This window comes from Saimiri boliviensis, chromosome 1 (assembly GCF_048565385.1).
Source record: "Saimiri boliviensis isolate mSaiBol1 chromosome 1, mSaiBol1.pri, whole genome shotgun sequence".
Lineage (NCBI taxonomy): Eukaryota > Metazoa > Chordata > Mammalia > Primates > Cebidae > Saimiri > Saimiri boliviensis.
Window position 1 is genome coordinate 84,125,387 of NC_133449.1, and position 25,357 is coordinate 84,150,743.

The 25,357-nt window shown below is 37.2% G+C and overlaps 1 protein-coding gene across 6 annotated transcripts in view; it reads left to right on the forward strand.

Moving 5' to 3' along the window:
* The window catches only part of ASB3 (ankyrin repeat and SOCS box containing 3), a 106,916-nt gene that overhangs the window by 39,832 nt on the left and 41,727 nt on the right, over positions 1-25,357 (forward strand). For 5 of the 6 annotated variants that reach the window (XM_039464000.2, XM_039463998.2, XM_074400180.1 and 2 more), the window contains 3 exons: positions 1,723-1,881; positions 20,595-20,707; positions 21,321-21,456. In XM_039464000.2, coding sequence (XP_039319934.1) covers positions 1,723-1,881; positions 20,595-20,707; positions 21,321-21,456 — 408 coding nt within the window. The remainder of the gene's footprint in view (positions 1-1,722; positions 1,882-20,594; positions 20,708-21,320; positions 21,457-25,357) is intronic. The other variant, XM_074400182.1, reaches the window with a different exon arrangement.

A 25,357-nucleotide genomic window follows, 5' to 3' on the forward strand; every position in this document is an offset into this window, starting at 1 on the left:
TACATACAGGAAACAGCCAGATGCCGCCCAGGTCATTGTGCACAGGGGTTTGCCTACACATGCCCACAGTGAAGAATTCCGTCTCTTAACACATGCACAGAAAGGGAAATAAATCAATGTGGAGTGGCTCAGAATAAGGTCTTGCCTGCGCACTGGAAGAATGGTGTGAAGCCACTGGGAATTCCTGTTTTATGCACTAGGGAGGAGCCGGGCCTCTTCAGCTCACGTGTGGTGGCCTGATATTCCATCTGTGAGATTGGAACCTGTTGACAGGACCCCCTTTTTTTCGCTGAGAGCTTTCTTTTAATAAACTACTCTCTCCTCACCTTTCAGTGTGTCCACGTGCCTAATTTTTCCTGGTGGTGACACAAAAACCCGGATTTTAGCTGAACTAAGGAGCAAAAACTCCTGCATCACTACCCTAGACTTACCAACTTGGGTTACTTTATCAAGTATAAAACCAGCACACAGCTCTATTGCCATTTTTATTAGAATTGTATTAAATTTATTAATTATTTTGGTAAGAATCAGCATCTTTATAGTATTGAAATTTCCCATTTAGAAGCCGGTCTACTTTTGTCAATTATCTATATCTATCTTTGTATTCCTATTTTTTCATGTCATTTGTGTTCACAAAACTGTCAGGTTAATGTATGAAATAAGGGTCATGTCTGACTGATCTCTGACTAATCTTAATAAACTACTTTGAATAATAACTTCTGACTAATCTCTGAAATGCTATTTCGGTGACATGCCCTTTTAAAATATGACTACCCTATCTTGCCATTTAGTTGTGCATCTGCAAAGTTCAAGACTATTTTCTTTGAATATATGTACTTGCAAGCTGTTATTTGGATATTATGACTTGATCTACTTGTTTCATCAGTGGGTTACAATTAGAAGAATTACTTAAAACAGATGACTAGTTAGGAGCATTCGTTTCAATTCTGACACTTCAAGAAAATGTTTTTAAAAGTTTTTTTTTTTTTGGTTTTCTGTTTAGTTTATTGCAATTCCCAGAAATGTCTTCACCATTCACCTTAGAACCCATCCTTCTATAATTGGCATAGCATTTTATTGTATAAGTGTTATTTGTATAATTTGAGTGTTACCAGAACCTTGAGGTTTTCATAACAATACATTACAAAAATTTTAACTTAAAAATTCTTTATTTTATGTCACTGTTTGTTTGTATTGAAGTATATTTTATTCTTTTAGAACTGCAGTTTTTGTTAACTATTGGACCATAGTCTTAAGATAGAAAAGGAGTATTTAAAACTGCCTCATGGCATTAGTTGAGTACAAGGAAGTAATGCTGTAGATCAGACCGTTTGCCTTATGGAAATTTAGAAATAAAAAAAATGATTATTATTTCAGTAAATCCTGTTTAAGCAAATCTTTGGTGCTGCATCCTCCTGAGATAGTGCTTTTGTGTTGCCTTTTGATTTCTGCCACCCTTCTTCCCTTGCTCACCAAAAATTAGAGAAGAGAAAATGAGAGCAAGTGGGCAGGATTTGTGTATTAAAAATACCAAAGAGCTGTTCACATTGGGATCCTTGTAGAACTTTTTCTTGATTTTCTAGAGTATTAAACGGTGAAACCTGTCATTTATAAATTACATTTTAATAGTCCATTAAATTCCTCTTGGAAATCTTTGCTTTTTAAAACCAGTAAATAGAAGTGGTATCTTCTAGTTGGTGGGCTTTTATTATTCTTCCATAGATTCATCTGCACACTACATTAAGATGAAGACTTTTGAAGGTTTCTGTGCCTTACATCTTGCTGCAAGTCAAGGACATTGGAAAATCGCACAGATTCTTTTAGAAGCCGGGGCAGATCCTGATGGAACTACTTTAGAAGAAACCACACCATTGTTTTTAGGTAAGTATGCTGTTTGTGGTACAGATGTAATTTTTCTTCTTTTTTTTTTTTTTGTTAAACTAAGCTTAATTTTTTCTTCAGCTTTTGTACTTATAGTATGTTCTTTTGGCAACTGTTATACCACTAATTCTTTGATTTTGAAACCGAAAAGTTATTTTTAAAGGTTTTGCTCTTGTTTTCTATTCTTAGGTGGCAGCTTCTGGGACTTTGTTTTATTTAAAGTTGCAAAATCTGTTTTGAATTGTAGGCACCATCATTGTTCTCAGTGTAGTTCTTGAGACAAGATATCACTTAAATTGTAGCAATAGTTGCAAGGTTACCTGTGAGTGCTTTATGTTTGCTTTCGCCTTTTCTTAGCATTGAAAAATTAAGAAGCTTTTATGGAAGAAATCATCAACTAATCCTTTAATGCCAATTAACGTGTTGCCTGTATGGATCACTGTTCAGACCTCTTCTATTAAAGACTTTTTAATTCCTTAAGGACGACAGCCAAATCCTAAATGGCTTTCTTCCAATAACTGTCTTTTTTCTTCTTCTCCTCCTTTCTTCTATTTGATCCTGTTTGTCTTCAGGGACACTGTGTCCCATAAAGTTTACTGGAAAATGAGAAAATTGAGTCAGTGAAGCACTTGGAATATAATCAGTGCAGCTGGACTGTAGTTTTGGTCCTGCCACATGTAATTTGTTATTTATTTATTTACTGTATGCTTCAGTGTCCTCACTTACAAAATCAGTCATAGTACCTATCTAGTCTTTGTTAATGGGCTGAGAATAAAATTAGTTATCTGTGAAAGTACTTTTTTTCTTGTGGACTTAATATTATTAAAATAAAAAAAAAACAACAAATGCTTATAACAGAATACCAATAATTGGGTAAAAAAATTATTAAAATTTATGTACAGTAAAATTCACTCTTTTTTGTATAAGAGTTCTGTGAGTTTTGATGTATTCATAAAATTCTGTAATGGCAACAATCAAGATACAGAACCATTCTCTCACTTCTCGAAATTCCATCATGCTGCAAATTTTTCATCAGTATTTTCCTCCCTCCCCCTACCTTCACCCCTGGCAGCAACTGTTCTGCTCCTATCCCTGTAGTTTACATTTTGCAGAATGACATAAGTGTATATACATATATATATATGATTAATATATGCCATATAGCCTTTGAGACTGGCTTTTTTAAAGGTAGCATGATACTTTTGAGATTCATCCATATTGTTGCATGTATCAATAATCCTTTCTTTTTTGTTGCTGAATTGTATTCTATTAAATAGATACAATACAGTTCATTCATTCATCAGTTGGATATTTAAGTTGTTTTCAGTGTTTAGTGGTTATGAATAAATACATTTTTGTAGATAGGTTTTATATCAATGTAAGCTTTATTTCTCTTGGTTTAATACTTAGGATTGGTATGACATATGGTAAGTATATGTTTAATTTTGGAAAACAAGTTGAAAGTTTTTTTTCTACCAATTTGCCTTTCCTTCAGTAATGTTTGAGACTTTTAGTTGCCCTATATCCTTGCCAACATTTGCTATTGCCAGCTCTTTCTTTTTCTCTGTTATATTTTAGTAACTCTAATAGGGTTTAGTCGTATCTCACTGTGGTTTTTAATTTAGATTTTCCTAAGTGCTGATGATGTTGAGCATCTATTCATATCATTATTTTACGTCTTTCCTTCCTCTACCTTTTTTTTTGTATTTATACATTTTATTTTGAAATAATTTCAGATTTATGGAAATATTCAATAACAGTACAAAGTTTTTCTCATACACTTTTTACCCAAATTTTCTTCTTTTGCCATGTTTGTCATTTAATTTCCTTCTTTGTATTTTTTTATCCCTTTGTGATTAATTGGTAGACATCATGCCCCTTTAGTTCTACTTTAGTGTGAACTCCTAAAGGCAACAAAATTCTAACTACCATGTGATGATCATAATCAGGACGTTAATAGTATTATTATTTTTTTTCTTTTTCTTTTTCTTTATTTTTTATTTTTCATTTTTAAAAGACGGGGTTTCACCATGTTGGTCAGGCTGGTTGTGAACTCCCAACCTCAGGTGATCCGCCTGCCTTGGCCTCCAAAGTGCTTGGATTACAGGCGTGAGCGACCATGCCTAGCCTTAATAGTATTATTTAGTCTACAGCCCTCATTCAATTTTTTCATCAATGTCTTTTATAGCAAAAGGAAAAAAAGATTTTGGTCCATGATAAATCCAAGATCACTTGTTATATTTAGTTGTCATGTCTCTTTGACCTCCTTGAATTTGGAACTGTTTTTCAGTCTTTTATGATTTTAACTTTTTTTGTTTTGTTTTGTTTTGTTTTGTTTTGTTTTGTTTTGTTTTGTTTTGTTTTTTGAGACGGAGTTTCGCTTTTGTTACCCAGGCTGGAGTGCGATGGCGCGATCTCGGCTCACCGCAACCTCCGCCTCCTGGGTTCAGGCAATTCTCCTGCGTCAGCCTCCTGAGTAGCTGGGATTACAGGCACACGCCACCATGCCCAGCTAATTTTTTTTTTTGTATTTTTAGTAGAGACGGGGTTTCACCATGTTGACCAGGATGGTCCCGATCTCTTGACCTCGTGATCCACCCGCCTCGGCCTTCCAAAGTGCTGAGATTACAGGCTTGAGCCACCGTGTCCGGCCTGATTTTAACTTTTTTAAGAGTTCTGGTCATTGATTATGTAGAATATCTTTCAATTTGAGTTTGTCTGATGTTTATTCTTTTTTTTTTTGAGACAGAGTTTCACTCTTGTTACCCAGGCTGGAGTGCAATGGCGTGATCTCGGCTCACCGCAACCTCCGCTTCCTGGGTTCAAGCATTTCTCCCGCCTCAGCCTTCTGAGTAGCTGGGATTACAGGCACGCGCCACCATGCCCAGCTAATTTTTTCTATTTTTAGTAGAGGTGTGGTTTCACCATGTTGACCAGGATGGTCTCGATTTGTTGACCTCGTGATCCACCCGCCTCGGCCTCCCAAAGTGCTGGGATTACAGGCTTGAGCCACCGTGCCTGGCCTGATGTTTATTCTTGATAAGGTCAGGGTTTGTGTTTCTGGCAGGAATACCACGGAAGTGCCATGGTATCTTAATGAATCTTATCAGGAAGAATATAACACATTACTAGTAATTTATGAAAGTACTTTGAATATGTGAAAAGTATTATGCAATGTTTCATGGAAGCTTTGGTTTAATGTGGTTTGGGTTTCCAGGAGGAGTGATTGCTTTTTTATATTAATTTTCTTTTTTCCCCCAGCATCTGCATTTAACCTGCTTTGGATAATTTGTACAACCAACTACAGAGGATGCATTTATTGAGATTTAGCTACATGCAATCTCTTTTTTTGAGATGGAGTTTTGCTCTTGTTGCTCAGGCTGGAGTGCAATGACATGATCTCAGCTCGCCACAACCTCTGTCTCCCAGGTTAAAGTGATTCTCCTGGCTCAGCCTCCCGAGTAGCTGGGATTTACAGGCATGTGCCACCATGCCCAGCTAATTTTGTATTTTTAGTACAGATGAGGTTTCTCCATGTTGGTCAGGCTGGTCTCGAACTCCCAACCTCAGGTGATCTGCCCACCTTGGCCTCCGAAAGTCTTGGGATTATAGGCATGAACGACCACACCTGGCTGTTACATGCAGTCTCTTATTCTAGTTGCTGTCCTCAAGGAATCTTCTATGTACAGGAGCAAAAAAAATGATTTTACATATTCGAGATTTTAAAAGGGAGACTTGAATGACACACTTGAATGACAGAAGACTTCATGTGCAGAGTGCTGTATTAGGGGTAACTATAACATTTATTGAGCAGAGTGTATACTAAGCCTCGTGTGGGTGTTTTACATGAAGTAGATAACTGGATCTTCACTATGATTCTGTGAAATATGTACTATGATTATTCCTACTTTCATAGGTGAGGAAACTTTAAAAAGACTGGATTTAGGAAGAGAATACCTATCTTTGAATGTTGATCTTGCTGTTGTCTGTGTTTTGGGTAGAAAACTGATTAAGTGAACTATTAAATTTCATTGACAAAAGGTTTTCTAATCACATAATTTTGCAAAACGCTATGTGCTATATCCCCCAGTGTAGAAAACCATGAAGATATTATCCATGTGACTTACTGTGCCCACCCAGTCTGAAGTATTCACTGACCTCTTTATGCATCGTCTTTTAGTGTCTTCATCACTGACTCCAGTTAATTACTGCTCCCTTGTTTATTTACTGCCCCCCCTTCACTAGAAAGAATGTTCTCTGAAGGCAGGGATTTTATTCATCTTGCTCACTGTTGTAATTCCCAGACTCAGTTTAGTGCCGGGTATATGGTAGGCATTCAGTAAATTATTTGTTGAGTAAAAGAATGAAGATTTCTGAGAAAACCTCTCATTAAACAACATTTGTTTACCCCAGCACTTTGAAGTATATTTGACTATAGTATTCTCTGACTCTTGTTGCCCAGGCTGGAGTGCAGTGGTTCAATCTCAGCTCACCATCACCTCTGCCTCCTGGGTTCAAGTGATTCTCCTGCCTCAGCCTCCTGAGTAGCTGGGATTACAGGCAAGTGCCACCAAGCCTGGCTAATTTTTGTATTTTTAATAGAGATGGGGTTTTTCCATGTTGGCCAGGCTGGTCTCGAACTCCTGACCTCAGGTGTTCTGCCTGCATCAGCCTCCCAAAGTGCTGGGATTACTGGTGTGAGCCACTGTGCTGGACTGTATTCTTTTTCTTTATGGAACGTTGAGGAATACTTCAAAAGAACATTGGTATTTCACGGGACTATTTGAGAAATGCTATGCTGGCCACATAGTTTACAGTTGCAGATTATCATTATTAGAATCCCATTTATGAAATTCAGTATTGTGCCTACTTTTATTAGTATTTGGAGAAAATTAGAGATGCAGAGTTTTTAGGGGTTTATATTTCAATATATAGTTAACATATTTTTTTATGTTAATGAAGCAAGAGATGGGAGATAATTCAAACCAGTGAATAACTTTAATGACTTATTTTTAGTAGTAGGATTTATTTCGTTTCTTTGGCAGTGAATTTACCATTCTAATTATCTTTCATATTGACTAATAAACAAATCTTTTGTATTTACTAATACAAAATACTGTGCCCGACTGATAATAGTATTTTTAAGAAGGAAAGTATAGCTTAGCGTTTGTAAAAACATAGTGTGGAAGGGCTGGGTGTGATGGCTCACACCTGTAATCCCAGCACTTTGGGAGGCCAAGGTGGGTGGATCACCTAAGGTCAGGAGTTCAAGACCAGCCTGGCTAACATGGTGAAACCTCGTTTCTACTAAAAATACAAAAAATTAGCCCAGCATGGTGGCGCATGCCTGTAATCCCTGCCACTTAGGGGACTGAAGCAGGAGAATCGCTTGAACCCAGGAGGCAGAGGTTGCAGTGAGCCAAGATTGTACCATTGCACTCCAGCTTGGGCAACAAGAGTGAAACTCTGTCTCAAAAAAAAAAAAAAGTGTGGAAGAATGAACATATCTACATCTGTGTTGTGTGTTGAAAGAAAAGAGTGGACATATGACTCTCTGCCTCATGAATAATAGGACAAGCTTTCGCATTCTGCCTTGCTCACCTTTACCTTTGTTTGTTTTTTGACATGGGGTGTTGCTTCTTTGCCCAGGCTGGAGTGCAGTGGCAAAAATCATAGCTCACTAAAGCCTCAAACTACTGGGCTCAAGCTATCCTCCTGCCTCAGCCTCACCACAAGCACACGCCTCCATAACCAGTTAATTTTTTTTAATGTTTAATTTTTGTAGCGTTGGGGTCTTGCTTTGTTGCCTAGGCTGATCTTCAAGTGATCCTCTTCCCTTAGACTCCCAAAGTGCTAGGATTACAGGCATAAGCCATTGCACTTGGACAGTCTTTCTATCTTTTAAATAACTATATAGTGATTTATGCTTCAATCTATAATGAAAGAGTTTTTTAATTAAAACAAAACCCAAAAGGTTTGTATCAAACTGCAGATAATTTTTAGATGAGGAAGAGTAGCTGGACCAGTTGGACTTAAAGTGAGGAAGAAAGATTAACCTGTCTAGAATAGCTTCCTTCCCTATCTGTAGAATTACCTTCCAAAACTGAAAATTTGGAATATGTTGTTTGAGGTATTTTGTTCCTCTTCCTCAAGGGATGCTGTGCTCTCTTACATGTTATGGGACCTGTCCTGATGGCCCAGTTACCACCAGCCTGTTGCTTTTGATGGATTGTTTTTCCTTGTTTGTTCTTCTGGGTCTAACTCATTCTGTGTAACCTTCAATATTAAACATAGCTGTAATATTTAATAAGAACAGAATGCTTTATAGATAGTGTTGGGTGAGGCTGCCTATTTCAATATTTAACTGTAAAATGTGTCATACTTTAGCTCACGTAGCATATCCTTTAACTCTGACTCTGCTGACAACTTCCAAAATTGAACAAACCACTATTTGATTCACTTTTCATTAGTGTCTTCATGGATAAGTGATCATTCATAAGGGTATTTTTTGATATACCAAGAATTTTGAAGTTTCATATTTGTATCTGTTAATATATATTATATTAATTAAACTTTGCTTTTGGAGTTTTTTTTTTTTGATTTTTCAACTGAAAGATTACCTTCCTCAGAGACTGTCAAGTAAGCATTTTTACTTGAGGACATGTTCTTGAAAATATGGGTTTGAGGCCGGGCATGGTGGCTTACGCTTATAATCCCAGCACTTTGAGAGGCTGAGGTGGGTGGATCACAAGGTCAGAAGATCAAGACCATCTTGGCTAACAAGGTGAAACCCCATGTCTACTAAAAATACAAAAAATTAGCCCACTGTGGTGGCATGTGCCTGTAGTCCCAGCTACTCAGGAGACTGAGGCAGGAGAATCGTTTGAATCCAGGAGGCAGAGGTTACAGTTAGCTGAGATTGCGCCACTGCACTCCAGCCTGGGTGACAAAGTGAGACTCGGTCTCAAAAAAAAAAAAATAAAGAAGAAGAAAATATGGGTTTGAGTTTTCTTAGATCAAAAGTATGGAGTTTACTAAAAGTTACATTTAAAAGTGTTGATTTCATGTTCTAGTTTTACTTCTTTTTGTCTTTATTTAGTATTATAGTTCTTGATACAGCTTTTTATATTATACCTTTATGTTTTAATGCAATGTCTTTTAATTCCTTTTTTTTAAAATTATTTTTTCAAATGAAGTCTTCGCCTTGTTAACCAGGCTAGAGTGCAGTGACGTGATCTCCGCTCACTGCAGCTTCCACCTCCAGGGTTCAGGTGATTCTTGTGCCTCAGCCTCCTGAGTAGCTGAGATTACAAGTGCCTGCCACCATGCCTGGCTAACTTTTGTATATTTAGTGGAGACCAGGTTTCACTGTGTTGGCCAGGCTGGTCTCGAAATCCTGACCTCAAGTGATCCGCCACCTCAGCCTCTCTAAGCACTGGGATTACAGGAGTAAGCCACTGCATCTGGCTTTTAATTTCTTAATGTAATCAATTATGAAACTAGGATATTTATTAAGTTTCTTGTTTTACCTTCATATAATTAATTATATAATCTGTTTTATTAGTCATATTGATTAATAGATTTAAACCTCCAGCTTTTAAAGATGAGGAAATCAGTATCCTTATACTGTTGTTACATAATTATCTTTCTTTCTCCCCCCACTTTTCCAACTTTTGTCAGTTTTATTTGTATTGTTAATGGGAATAACATTTTGCATTTTGTTCTGGCACCTTAAATCCATTATTTAATTTCATTCTTAGTTCCATGGTTAAATAGCTTAGAAGTTTATCACCAGTTGTTTTGCCATGTTTTTTCCAGCATTGTTGGTTAGCTAAACTATTCCTTTAACACAGTCCTCTAATAGGACCTATGGCAATACAATTCCCTGAGTTTTTACATGTTCAAAACTGAGTAATTTGGCTGGGCACTGTTGCTCACGTGTGTATTCCCAGCACTTTGGGAGGCTGAGGTGAAATGATCACTTGAGCCAGGAGTTCGAGAGCAGCCTGGGCAATAAAGTGAGCTCTGTATCTCTACAAAAAAAAAGGAAGAAAAAAATTTTTTTTTATTGAATAATGATTCAATTCAATGATGATTCAAACTTGAACAGCAGTTTGATCAGGTACATACAAAATCCTTGAATTACATTTCGTTCCTTGAGAACTTTAAAAATGATGATCCATTCTGTTCTGGAGTTGAAGTCTGAAGCTAGCCTAATTTTCTTCTCTTTTTGTGACAATACTTTTGCATGTCTGTCCTTTATCAGTTTTCTCTGATACAGTGTGTGCCCTTTCAATATGTAGACTTGGATATTTTAAATTTTAGTTAATATTCTGGAATTATATCTTTAAATATTTGTCTGTTCTATTATTATGGTGGTGTTCTTGGGCCAAAGTATTTACATGCTGGTATCTTATCTGTTTTCCGTGTCTGTTGCTTTTTCTCTAATTTTCTTTGTCTGTTTTTGTTTTCCTTTTCCTTTTTTTAGCCTCTGTGTTTCTCTTCAGAAATGTCTATTCTCTCCAGTGTTTCTTCCAATTTCATTTGGATTTTTATGATTGTTTCTGTTTTTCCCAGATATTTTCTGAATTCAGTTTAAATTATATCATTTCCTGTCAGCTAGTCGTTTTTTACTTGAGCCCTTGTATTTCACTGTTGTGCTCTTTTTCACGGAGACAATTGCTTCTTTAACTTCTTTTTAAAAATTTTCAGCTGTAGATTTAGCTGCAGTTTTCATTTGGTGTGTGGTAATACTTTTATGATAAGAGGTTTTTGCTTTGTTTTGGTTTTGGTCTATTGTTTTTCTACAACTTTTCCTTTTCTTGTATCTTTGTATAGATTTATGCTGGTACCTTTGTGATAATTCATCTTGGGAATATGTGAGCTTTTGCTCAATTAGCTGTTTCCAGGGGTTTACAGTAGGAAGAAGGTAGAGGCACATTCCATGATAACAAGAGTTTTCCTTTAGACTTAGGATTTTTGGACATGAATTCATTTAGCTGGTGGTGTCTTTTACTAGTCAATGGGGGTCAGCAGGTGTGGGATTTTCGCAGTGTAGTTTCCCGTCTGTGGTAGCAGAGATAGGCCCACTTTGTGTGATTCTTTGTTTGAATCCAGTCCCTCTGATTTTCAGCTTTCAAGTGGTCCAGAGAAGTTCCTGCTATTACCCTCTGCATTTTTTGCTGGTACTTAATTTTCTTTCTTAGAGGGAGCCTCTAACCTTTGAGAAATGTTCTTGCTAGCTTTTCCTAAGATATGCAGCTGACACATCTCTCCTCTTTCTCCCACAAGTACCCAGAAATCATCTTCGTTCTTCTGGAGCCCCTTTTACAAATTTTGATCTAGAGTTCAGAAATCTGAAACTAGAATCATAGTTTTACTAAAAATGGAGAATGTATTTTTATTTTCCTTGCTAATTTTGGATTAATTAATTGCTTTTGGATGATTTCTGAGAAAAGTAAGGAGAAATGCTTATATCGTGCTACAGTATTAAAATTGGAAGTCCATATTTATTTTTAAAGTAAAACAAAATTTTTGGTTTCAATATTCTTTATTTATTTATTTATTATAGATGAGGTTTCACCATGTTGGTCATGCTGGTCTTGAACTCCTCACCTCAGGTGATCCACCCGCCTTGGCCTCCAAAGTGCTTGGATTACAGGTGTGAGCCACCACGCCCGGCCTTTTTTTTCTTTTTTGGTTTCAATATTCTTGTAGTAGTTTGATATTCTAGTATATGGTAGAAATGAATAGACCTAGACAAAATCTCTCTCAACCCCATTTCATACAGTACAATCTCTGTTCTAGTTAAGTACTGTTGAGCAGTGCCACTCAAAATGTCAATCAATTTATATAAGAAGCTTGAGCCATTATATAAATCAATATATTGGTTTCTTCATCAAGGAAGTCCTGTCTCAAGGAAAATGTCAGCTAAACTAAAGTGTACTTAGGGACATAGTTATTAACATTCTATTCAAAACTTGTTACCTTGTTGAGGACTGATAACAGTTTGCGCATTGACAGCCAGTTTGTGAACAATGTTGAGTAGCACTACTGTACAGTATGCCATGCCCTTGTGGTTAAGCTGGATTGTTACATGGTTAATGCAATCGTCTGTTCTTTCTTTGTGATTACTAATACCATTGGCCAACTGATGATATATGATTATCATTGATTAATATGACTGAAATGGAAATGTTGCTCCTATATAAATAGGAGTCTTTGGTATTAAGGATAGCTTGTCCATACACTTTTTCTTTGATAGAGAACTCCCAGAATATTTTGTTTCTTTAAGCCTTAGTATGGGCCATTCTTATAGGGTGGCTCTAGTGAGGAGAATACTGCTGTTTTAATGCTTCAAAAAGTTGAATAATTTCTCACATAGTAGAATTATAATGTTACAGCCCTAGAAGAAAATGTAAGTTTAGTGATATATTATCAAAATCAAGTGTTTCTTGACTCTGCTGCTGGGGAGACCTGGAAAAATAATCGGTATGTAATAGGATAGTGGAATTTTAGCTTTTTGTCTTTTAATACTTGCATTTAATTGAAGAATGTATTTTTCTGGATATGGTCTCTGATATCTAATTGGCCATTAGAATTCTCTCTATCTGTTAGAAACCATGAGAAATGTCAGTGATAACATGGATAATTGGATTGGGATATGCACCACAACTTTTTTTTGTTATATTCCTAACATAATGAGTTTTGTCCAGAAGATCATGGCTTTTCCTATCAGTATTTGTCTTTAAGATTGTTAGTCACTGGGCAGACATGAAGGAATTTATAAAACAGAAATGTAACTTTTCATTGTAATTTTTAAAAAATTCTATATATCAATAAGATACTATGTTTCAGACTAAAGATTCGTGGTCAAGACACATTGTAGGAATCTATCTGAATTTTTAGAGAGTGGTTTAAAATTGTCCTTGATGGGAAAGACTCACTTTATAACCATTCTGATCATGAACTTTAATTATGAAATAAATAACTGGACAGTACTACTTTGCTTGTGACATTCTTGAAATAATGGGAGATTCTACATCTTTACCATTCACATTGCCAGAGTGAAGGGATGCAATTAATGTATACCATCAATTGTACTTGTGATGGTACTTGAATTGTTCTGCTGTCTTGTGTATAAGTAGTCATGGAAAAACATAAACTTGAGGATACATAGAATAAATGGACAACACTGGAAAAAGAAATTCCTTGTCATAGCAATGGAGTTTCTTTTCTAGAGCCACCAGATGTCAGTATGAACACGGTACCAGAGAAATACTGCAGGAGATAAATGTTCTTACGAATGTTCTTTTTTTGTTTCGTAAAAGAGATGGGAAAAAAGTTTTACATAAACTAGGTATACAATGAAAAGATCATTTTACTGTTCAGTCATATAGAGAAATTAAGTGCATAATGAAGAAAAGAGTACATGTAGAACTAAAAAAAGTAGTGATACAATTAAAAATTCATATATAATTCAAATGTACAAATAGAATATATAGATGATCTCTGTATAACCAGCCAGCCTGCTGTGATAACTGTAGGAGATGGACAGCCCATGGTTAAACTGTTTGTTACAGACTTACTGGCCATGTTATTTTTTAGAATTACTGTCAAAATCTGAGCCTCAAAATGAAAGACTAGGCTGGGCATGGTGGCTTATGCCTGTAATCTCAACATTTTGGGAGGCTGAGGTGGGAGGATTGCTTGAGCCCAGGGGTTTAAGACCAGCCTAGGCAACATAGCAAGACCTTGTCTCTACAAAAAATAGAAAATTAGCTGTGTGGGTTGGGCATACCTGTAATCCCAGCTACTTACTAGGCTGAGGTGGGAGCATTGCTTGAGACCAGGAAGTTGAGGCTGCAGTGAGCCATGATTGTGCCAGTGTCCTCCATCATGGGCAACAGAGCAAGACCCTATCTCAAGAGCAAAACAAAACAAACAAACAAAAAAATGAAAGAGTATATTTTCTAGCTAATAGATATAAAACTCACCTCACTGTGATTTTCATTTGGTACAGAATTGTATTTATAATTGTAATTTGTGCAAAAAATGCTTAATGTGACTAGAACTCATAGTCATATTAAGCATTTTTCTAAAGGAGCATTCAGTTGGATAATTACATTTAAAAATGTCCCTTTTAAAAAAACCGTACTCTTAGGCCGGGCACGGTGGCTCAAGCCTGTAATCCCAGCACTTTGGGAAGCCGAGGCGGGTGGATCACAAGGTTGAGAGATCGAGACCATCCTGGTCAACATGGTGAAACCTCGTCTCTACTAAAAATACAAAAAACTAGCTGGGCGTGGTGGCGCGTGCCTGTAATCCCAGCTACTTAGGAGGCTGAGGCAGGAGGATTGCTTGAACCCAGGAGGCAGAGGTTGCGGTGAGCCGAGATTGCGCCATTGCACTCCAGCCTGGGTAACAAGAGCGAAACTCTGTCTCAAAAAAAAACAAAAAACAAAAAAACAAAAAACCGTACTCTTTAATGAATGCTATATTAAACAATATTGTTTACTATTTGTTAGGTTTAGGATTACATGTATGTATAGGTCTGCCATATTTCTCCCAGATGAGAATCCTGTTTTGAGTTCTTGCCTTCATGAAATCTTCACTTTCATGGGGCTTTACTTGTAACTGTACTCAGTATGTTGCATGCCACAACTGAGTTGATTTTGGCCACAAGTTTTGTGTGGGTCAAAAGGTGCTTCTAGTTTTTCAGTTTCTTGTTTTAAAAAATACTCAGATATGTTTTCCTAGATTGCTTCATTTTTCATCTAATTTAGGAAATGGAAAAATGTGTTTTTTCAAAACCAGAAAATGTTTCCCGAGAAATTATTGCTGGAAATGATATTCTCATGTCATTCTTGCTTTCTTAAGCTTTTACACTGAGAGATTTCTTCAGTACTATATTATATGATCTCTTACGGGAAAAGCGGTGTCCCTGCCCTCAGAACTTCTGGCTTTTCTTTTCTAATGTCTCAGCTGGAGTCTTAAAGACAGTACCTGTTTGGATTGAAGAGAGGAAGGTCTTTCTCCCGTCTCTCTATGTACTGTAGACACTTTGAGCTCTACCTTCCAAAGTGGGGTCTTTTATTTAATTCTTAATCTTTATCCTTGGTCTCTGGTCTCTATTGGATACCATTTTGATACCAGATATTATGATTCTGCTTTTTCTTTCTAGGAATCCACAGTACTTTTCCAGTTTCTAGAATTACACATTTTCTTTCTCTCTTTGACACACTCCTGCAACTGATTGCTTGGCTCCCTGTTTCCAATGCTAAACATGTATCTTGAAGACAGGTTTGCCCAAGAGTCTAGGTTAAATTTCAGTTCAACTAAATTCTAATCTTTAGATCAGTGCCACCCAATATAACTTGCAATTGTCCTATATCTACATTGTCCTTTATGATATAGTCATTAGCCACATGGAGCTCTTGAACACTTGAAGTTTGTCTAGTTTGACTGAAGAACACAAATTTGAATTTTATGCAATTTTAATGAATTAAGCCAAATGAAGCTTGTGTCTTCTGTATTGGAGAGCAGTTCTAGATAGCAACAGAATGAGTGTAGTTCTTCATATATCCTTAATTGAATCAAGTAGTTCTCTTTTATTTTGGAAATATCTGTCTCCTTTGCCCTAACGTGGTACTAGATGGGTCCCACATAAAAAGGTGAAGGAGCAAAGAAACATCAGCTTAGCCAACCAGTTTTGCTTATCAGTAGGATGGTAGAAGTCACAACTGCATTTTTCTCATTATCCTCCATTGATTAGGTGATTATCAGTATTAGGCTTTGTTCTTCATATCATGGGCTTACCATTTAATTGAGGATATTATAATAACCAGAATTCAAAGTAGGCTGTAATAAATACCGCAAGAGGTAGAAAGTATGTGAAGGTTAGTTCTGTCCTAATTACTATTATTCTGCTGTGGATTTATCTATTCTTTGTCTCTTCTCGCTCTCCCTGTTTCTTTAGGCCAGGCGTCCGCAAACTACGGCCCTCGGGCTGCATGTGGCCCCCTGAGGCCATTTATCCGGCCCCCGCCGCACTTCAGGAAGGGGCACCTCTTTCATTGGTGGTCAGTGAGAGGAGCACAGTATGTGGCGGCCCTCCAATGGTCTGAGGGACAGTGAACTGGCTCCCTGTGTAAAAAGTTTGGGGACGCCTGCTTTGGGCTTTGTAATTTTTCAATTAATATAAAAAATGTGACTTAAATATTACTGAGTAAATAGGACTGCTCAGTTTAATTTTTATTCTGATGTTTTTAAAAATTCAGGGTATATTCTGTATACATTAGGAATATTTTAGATATTTAGATGTTTTTGAAATTGTCATTTTGAAATTCCCTTCAGAATTTGTGGCAGTGTTTTTTTTTCTTTTTTAAAACATCATGGACAGTTTCATACATACACAAAAGCCTGGAGACATCCTTCCCCTTCTTCTCACAAGTACCAGGATTGATGTCCATTCTTTTGGAACAGTATGGTCTCACCACCCTGACTCAGCAAGAAGTCTTAGGAGTTCCATTGCTCATCAGTTGTGTTTGACCTCTAATTATTTCTGTTCCATTCTTAATAGTTTAGCAGGTTTTCTTTGTTAGGCTTAGCCTTCCATTGCACATGTGCAACCCACACTTCAACCAAGGACCCTTGGGGAACTTCCACATGGAGGCCTTCCCTCTGCACAATTCTCTCTTCTCTGGGGCTTTACCTGCAGATTTCGACCACTTAAGCTCTAATCTCTGTCTCCTCAGTTTACTACTGCACTCTGCTTGGACTTCAGCCTCTTTCCTATGGTTGGAGTATACTTTCCCCAATGTTATCATCGCTCTACTTGGAGTTCGTTCAGCTCACTGTACCATAACTGGTAAATGTACCCAGGTAAAGAACTGGAGTGATCATAGGCTCACGTCTTGTGTTTCACTTCTCTCAGGAATCACAGTCATCTGCCTGTTGGTTAATACCTGAGTTAGTTGTCTTATATATTTTATTCACTCTTATGGTTGTTTTGGATGGATTATCTTGTCATATCCAAAAGTATAACTAGGAAGCTTACTCAATTTAGAGAGGAATCTTAAAAAGAGACATCAGTATCTTCTTTTGGACATTTTTTTTTTCGAGACGGAGTTTTGCTCTTGTCACCCAGGCTGGAGTACAATGGCACGATCTCGGCTCACTGCAACCTCCGCCTCCTGGGTTCAGGCAATTCTCCTGCCTCAGCCTCCTGAGTAGCTGGGATTACAAGCACATGCCACCATGCCCAGCTAGTTTTTGTATTTTTAGTAGAGACGGGGTTTCACCATGTTGACCAGGATGGTCTCGATCTTTTGACCTCGTGATCCACCCGCCTCGGCCTCCCAAAGTGCTGGGATTACAGGCTTGAGCCACCGCGCCCGGCCTTTTTTTTCTTTTTTGAGAGAGAGTCTTGCTCGGTTGCTCAGGCTAGACTGCTGTTGCACCGTATCAGCTCACTGCAACCTCCACTTCCTGGGCTGAAGTGATTCTCGTGCCTCGGTGTACTTGGGACTATAGGCATGCACCACCACACCTGGCTAATTTTGTATTTTTAGTAGAGACTGGGTTTCAGTTTGTTGGTCAGGTTGAGGGAATGTATTCTCTCCTCAGGTCCACAAGGGGGCATGGTTTCAAAGGCAAGAACTTCCCAGCGCCATACCTCCACCTACCTCTCCATCCGGGAGACTAGAGGTCTTTGTTTAACTTTTGTGCATGCGGGGGAAGATAGACTGCCCAGGGGAGCTTCCTTTGTCTAGAAAGCCCCAGAAAAGCTATGTGAGGACTGTGGGCCAAAGAACAAATCAGATGTCAGAAATCGAAGATCCATCACTCCAGCGGCATTTTGAAGGAACTCCTTTCATAAGACTGAAAACTTGAATGGGGCGGGAATATCTCCCAGGTTAAAAGTCCCCTTCTCCCACCTCTGGGCAGACTCCATTTCTGGATCTCCTCTCATAGCAGCGTTGGGGCTCGCTGTCCCTCTCTTATTTCTTGCTCCTTTTTCTCTCTCTCTTCCTCAATAAATCACTTTCTGCAAAACCCTTTGGGGTCCGAGATTTACTTAAACAAGCTCTCCCCCATTCTTGGGTGAGTGAGGGACCGAGGGCCTGGAAGGTCACATCCTGTTGGGGAGTGACTGAGCCCATCATCCGCAATTCGGTCCCAAGGCTGGTCTGGAACTCCTGACCTCAGGTGATCTGCCCGCCTTGATCTGCCAAAGTGCTGGGATTACAGGTGTGAGCCACTGCCCCCAGTCCAGTTGTAAGGTTATTATTAATTTATGTTGCTGTCACCAGGATATGAGAGTTGTACTTTTTCCACATCCCTGCCCAATATTTACTGTTTTCCGTTTTAAATATTCTTGTGGGTGGTGGTGTGTTTGCTCATTGAGGTTTTAATTAGCATTTCCCTAGTGGGAATGAAGAGAAGGTGAGTACTTTTCCATATATTTTATTAGCTATTTGCATATCCTCCTTTGTGAAGTGCCTGCACAGATTTTCCCATGTTTTAAAAATAATTTATCTTTTTATTGATTTAAGGAGTTCTTAATTTTAAGATGGTCTAATTTATCACTATTTACCTTATGTTTATTGCTTTTAATATAAAGATTGAATTTTTTTTTTTTTTTTAATTCCAAGATCAGGTTTTAGATTTTTCCTTTATGTTTTTTTTCTGGAAGCTTTGTTCTTCCTAAACCCAATCTGGAATTTAATTCCCAATCCATCTGAAATTGATTATTGTGTATTATGCGGGACAGGAGCCAAGATTTTTTTCCCATATGGATATTCAGTGGACCCAAAACCATTTTTACCTTTGTCATAAAAGTGACCATTTGTTGGGGGTGTCTGTTTCTGCAGTTTCCGTTGTTTTATTAGTCTTTTTCTCTATTCTGTGCCAATACTGTGCTACATTAATTATTTCAGCTTTATTAGTTTCATATCTGGAGTATGAGTCCTCTTGGCTTTATTCTACATGATTGTTTTGGGTTTATTTGGTGCCTTACATTACCATGTATATAAATCAGTTTTTGCTTTCGTTTTTTTCCAACTATTAAAACAATACCCGTAGCACCTTTGGGTATTTTGATTGGGCTCACGTTGAATTTTTACATTGTTTTGGGAGAGAATTGATATTTTTGCAATAGTTTTATTAAACAACTTCTTAGAGTCTTATAGGGGAAATAATCTTTGGTATAAATTCAGTATATAAAACTAGTAGAAAATCAATGGCATGTTACTTATCTTCAGTAATAATGAGCACACTTACCATTTCTTGTTTTATACTTTTAAGGATTTTTATATTCCCATTGTTTCATCTGTATTAGCATTTTCTAATGTGATCTGTTATCCAAAGGTGCCTTTCTAATTTTGTGACTGAGAATTGTTGATTCCCAGTTCCTGTCTCCTACTGTAGAGGAGATACAGAATAACTATATGATTGAAATGAAAAAAAGAAATCTTGTTTTTCAATTTTTTTTCCCTCTGAATCAAAACCACAATGAGATGCCACCTCACAGCAATCAGAATGGCTAATATTAAAAAGTAAAAAAATAAGTGGTGCTATCGAGGTTGAGAATGAAAAGGAACATGTATACACTGTTGGTTGGAGTGTACATTAATTCAACCATTGTGGAAAGCAGTATGGCGATTCCTCAGAGAACTAAAAACAACTGCCATTTGACCCAGTAATCTCGTTACTGGGTATATACCCAAAGGAATAGAATCATTCTACCATAAAGATACACACACGCATGTTTATTGCAGCAGCATTCACAGTAGCCAAGACATGAAATCAAACTAAATATTCTTTCCCATATCCAAGCATATTAAGCCAGACCTTCTTTATACACATCTTACCTTCCATTTTTATAAATACTATTTCTCAATTTTAAGTTTCTAAACTTAAAATATAAAGAAGTTACTCAGCTTCACACCTACAACATTCACAGTATACCTAATTTGCTAATGGTGTGTGTGTGTGTGTGTGTGTGTGTGTGTGTGTGTTTGTACTTATTTTATATAGCACTTTATAATCCTGGCAATTCTGTTTTTCATTAACTCTGTGCTTAAATTCCTCCAGAATTAGTGCCACCTTCATAGCAAAGTTTTATGCAAATAATCTGCATCTCTTTAACATTTTTTAGTTTTCTGGAATCCTCTTTTAGGTCACATAAGCAGGTAGATTTACTATATTTTCATTGGTGGATATAAGAACATCTTGACAACACTTAACGGTTTATAATGTTAAAAAATCTAAGATGCAGAACTTGCTTTTTTATTTTGTCAGTGACTCTTTTTATTTTGTGATCAAATGTAATAACAACAAACCTTTCAATCGTTTCGAGATTGCTTTTCAGACTGGTACTGTTGATTCTGAATTGTTCACCTTATATCCTCCCAATTTCATTTTAACAAACTGGAGCTAGGCTGTTTCCAGGATCAGAGAGAATAAACGTTTGCTTCTTGCTTTCAGTTCCTTTGTGTCTTTTAACATGTTGTTTAAAATAATTTCGTATGTGTTCAGAAAGAATTCGTATATGTTAATAGGTTTGGGCTAAGACAATTGTGATAAATGTTTAGGAATAATCACGGCATTGTGGTTATGAGGTGAATAACTGATGAGAACATCGCCAAAGTGTCCAGTCCTACAAACATGTCTTTCTGCTGACATTAATTTTTCTGACTGCTGTATTGCAGCTGTTGAAAATGGACACATAGATGTGTTAAGGCTGTTGCTTCAACATGGAGCAAGTGTTAATGGATCCCATTCTATGTGTGGATGGAACTCCTTGCACCAGGCTTCTTTTCAGGTAACCTCTGAATTTATTATTTCATTTCCATGTAAATTGTGTGTTTTACCCTCTTAAAATAACAGTCCTATGCAGTTTTTGCTTTCTGCTTGCCTGTGATTTATGATGGTTAGTGCAGTACAGAAAAGGCAGTCTAAATGCTAATGATGATTCTGAATAAGCCAACTTCTGTAGTAGCTGTAGCAGCTTTGGGCTTTAGGAATTTTCTACATTTTAAAAATGTTGATGGCATATTTAAGAAACTATCAGAATATTTGAGATATAAATTGATAAAGAGCAATGGCTTATTTTATTTATAATAGTGTGTTTAGAAATTGTGATGGCTCCTTAGTGCTTGGGTTAGCAAGCTAATTTTGCAGGATTCTATAAGGATTGTAATTTCTAGAGATCAATATTTCGTGTTTATGTTTATTGAGTTAACTAGAAGTACAGGATAATCTGATTGACCACTTTCTTTCCAACTAATACAGCAGTACACAGTTTTGTTTTTTTTCTTCAAGTTATCGTTTAGTGAGAGGATAAAAAAGAAAAACAGAAAATACAATAAGAAAAAAGATACATACCTTCTGTTTTCTTTGTTTTTTCTTATTTAAAATGTGAATCTGTGCTTTAGGAAAATACTGAGATCATAAAATTGCTTCTTAACAAAGGAGCAAACAAGGAATGCCAGGATGACTTTGGCATCACCCCTTTGTTTGTGGCTGCTCAGTATGGCAAGATAGAAAGCTTGAGCATACTTATTTCATCAGGTAAGATTATCCATTAGCCTTTGCACTAAGATCATTAGTTTAAACTTTGTATTTCCTAGGAGGTGTAATTCTTGACTCAAATGTAAATCAGGCTGTGAAATTTATGTTTTTTTTAAAGTGGTAAATAAGGCTAAATATAAGTTGATTTATAAACCTGGTTATTAAGTATCTATTACTAACAATGCAATGCCCAGCTACTAATTGATCTGCACAGGAACATAATGATCTATCACGAAAGCAGGTTTATTGGCAAGTTGAATGATAGGGCTGTCCTTTCCTATAGGGACTTGAGCAGTTTCACCTTTCTAGGGTGTAAGACTTATTTAGACTTAATTACCTTATTAGATGGTTATGTTGTGTATTAAGCCTTTGAGGTGTATATTTTGTTAATTATGTGATTATTTAAATAGGTTTATTTCAAAACAGGTTTATACTTTATTATGTTAATAGCAACATAACCTGCTAAAGGTTTCTCTGTGACAACCCTTCCACATTCAGCATTGCCAGAGAACTTGGTGTTCAGGTGGCATTCTTACTCTTAAGTGATGGTTTTGTACCAGAAATGTTTATTATTTAGGGACTTTAAAATTTCTCCCCCAAACACCAGACATACTCTTCACAGTGCTACCTTGATGAAACACAAATCATGGTAGGCTAGGCAATTAAAAAAAATACCTAGGCTTTTTTGGTCAGGTGAAGTGGCTCATGTCTGTTATCCCAGCACTTTGGTAGGCCAAGGTGGGTGGATCACTTGAGGTCAGGAGTTTGAGAACAGCCTGGCTAATATGGCGAAACCCTATCTCTACTGAAAATACCAAAATCATCTGGGCATGGTGGCATGCACCTGTAATCCCAACTACTAGGGAAGCTGAGACACGAGAATTGCTTGAACCCAGGAGGTTGAGGTTGCTGTGAGCTGAGATCACACCACTGTACTTGGGCCTGGGCAATAGACAGAGACTCTGTCTCAAAAAAAAAAAAAAAAAAAAAGAAAGAAACAAAAAAGAAAGGAAAGAGAGAAAATCTAGGCTTTTTATAAACTTCCTTCTAATAGATCATACAAAGTTTGTTTGCTTGCTTTTTTATTGATTGATTGAGGCCAGGCCTTGCTCCATCACCCAGGCTGAAGTATAGCGGTATTATCACAGCTCACTGTAACCTTAAACTCTCGGGCTTCAGTGATTTTCCCGCTTTAGCCTACGAGATAGCTGTGACTGCAGGTGAACTTCACCATGCCCAGCTAATTCAAAAGAAAAGTTGTTTTAAGACTTGAGGTCTTGCTGTGTTGCCCAAGTGGGTCTCAAACTCCCAACCTTAAGTGATCATCCTGCCTTAGCATCCCAAAGTGCTGGATTACACTGTGAGCCACTGTGCCTGCCTGGCAATCCACAGTTTATTTAAACAGCACGGTACATATTTTCTTATTTTCGCTTTCTTGTTACAAACCTTCAAACATTTAAGTCAGAGTAGGAAGTAAAAGAAACACTAAGTGCCAATTTAAGGCATCTGTTATAAATAATGAGTCTATAAATCTTACAGTTAAGAGAAATCCCCAAAATCATCTGTTCAAACGTACATTTTTTAGATTAAGAGTCCAGACCCTGAATGTTTAAATGCCTTGTCAAAGATTCAGAGTCTGTTTCCTGGCAGAATCACGGCTTGGACCCAGACCTTCTGACTTCTGATCTTCCATCTACTACATCATACCTAATTCAATTTATGACTTGTAGTTCTGTAAGTTTCAATTATTAGTGTTTAGGCCATCTCAGTGGCTCACACCTGTAATCCATAAATTTTGGGAGGCAGGGAAGATTGCCTGAGGTCAGGAGTTTGACAACAGCCTGGGCAACATGGGGAAACCCTATCTCTACCGAAAATACAAAAATTAGCCAGGCGTGCCGGGTACGGTGGCTCAAGCCTGTAATCCCAGCACTTTGGGAGGCCGAGGCGGGTGGATCACGAGGTCAAGAGATCGAGACCATCCTGTTCAACAAGGTGAAACCCCGTCTCTACTAAAATACAAAAAGTTAGCTGGGCATGGTGGTGCGTGCCTGTAATCCCAGCTACTTAGGAGGCTGAGGCAGGAGAATTGCCTGAGCCCAGGAGGCGGAGGTTGCGGTGAGCCGAGATCGCGCCATTGCACTCCAGCCTGGGTAACAAGAGCGAAACTCCGTCTCAAAAAAAAAAAAAAAAAAAAAATTAGCCAGGCGTGGTGGCGGGTGCTTGTAGTCCTAGCTACTCAGGAGGCTGAGGCAGGAGAATCCCTTGAACCCAGGAGGCGGAGGTTGTAGTGAGCCAAGATTACACCACCACGCTCCAGTCTGGGGGGCGGAGGGAGAGAGAAAGAGAGAGAGAGAGAGAGAGAGAGTTTAGTTGATATTTAGTGTTAATATTTAGTTAATATTTAGTGTTTAGTTAATATTTAGTGTTTAGTTAATATTTAGATTACATAGATTAAACTGCACCTTAATGTCTATCTCCTATCAGGTCTGTTTTCTTACTGCCTGGAGCTCTGAGCTCTTGTTTTGTTTTGCTTTGTTCTTTTTATTTCTTCTCTTCTCTCTGAATTGTTCTGAAAAATCAGCCGAAAAGATATGTAGGTATGTTTATTATGTTAACTGTACATGTTTCCAACCCCATATATTGCTTTCCTTTCAGTGAATTGTCTGTCATTTTTTCACCAGTAATCTTTAAAGGAATTGATTCCTTATTCTTTCTGGTACTTTGATATTGTCATTCAAAGTAACACATTGATTAGAAAAAAAGGTTAAGAATATTTCTTTCTTGACTTAGTCTCATATCAGTTATGGTGTTTACTTCTTTCTGAAATTGACAGTAGGTGAAACATTTACCTCATATAAATCGGGAAGGTTTTAGTTTTCTAGCATTTGGAATTTCTGATGGATCTATAGACTCTTTAATTTACCATTTGTGTTGTATATAGTTTTTGCCTATAGTCTTTTCCCTCTTGATGATGATATTTCCACCAAGATATGTTCCAGAAATTTAAAATTTTAAAAAATTTTCTGGAATATGAGAGTTTAAAAAATTCTTACGGTCATATAACAGCATCATGCTTAGCATATTTATTATGCTAAGTATTACATTTTCTTTGCTGACAAGAAAAGTTTGGGAATGTCTGCTATTTTCAAAATCTTCACAAAAACTGAGGTCAGGTTTTAAAAATCTTTATACAATGGCATATACATAATTTAATTAGATTTATGATTTTATTTTATTTCTTATAATTTCAACTTTTATTTCAGATTCAGAGGGTACGCAGTCAGGTTTGTTACATAGGTATATTGTGTGATGCTGAAGTTTGGGATACGAATGATCTCATCACCTAAATAGTGGGCATAGTACCCAGCAGTTAGCTTTTCAGCCCTTGCCCTGTTCCCTCCTTCCCTTCTCTATTAGTCCCCAGTATTTGTAGTTGCTATCTTTATGCCCATGATTACCTAGTGTTTAGCCTCCACTTATAAGTGAGAACATGCAGTATTTGATTTTCTGCTAATTTGTTAATTCACTTAGAATAATGGCCTCCAGTTGCATCTATGTTGCTTCAGGGACATGATTTTATTCTTTTCTGTGGCTGCATAGTATTCCATAGTATATATGTACTATGTTTTCTTTATCCATTTCACCAGGTATACATTGATGGGCACCTTGGTTGATTCCATGTCTTTGCTGTTGTGAATAGTGCTGTGATGAACATGCAAACAAATGCATGTGTATTTTTGGTAGAATGATTTATTTTCGTTTGGCTATATGGGATTTCTAGGTTGAATGGTAGTTTTAAGTTCTTTGAGAAATCTCCAAACTGCTTTCCACTGTGACTGAACTAATTTACATCCCCACCAACAATGTATAAACATTCCCCTTTGTCTACAACCTCTCT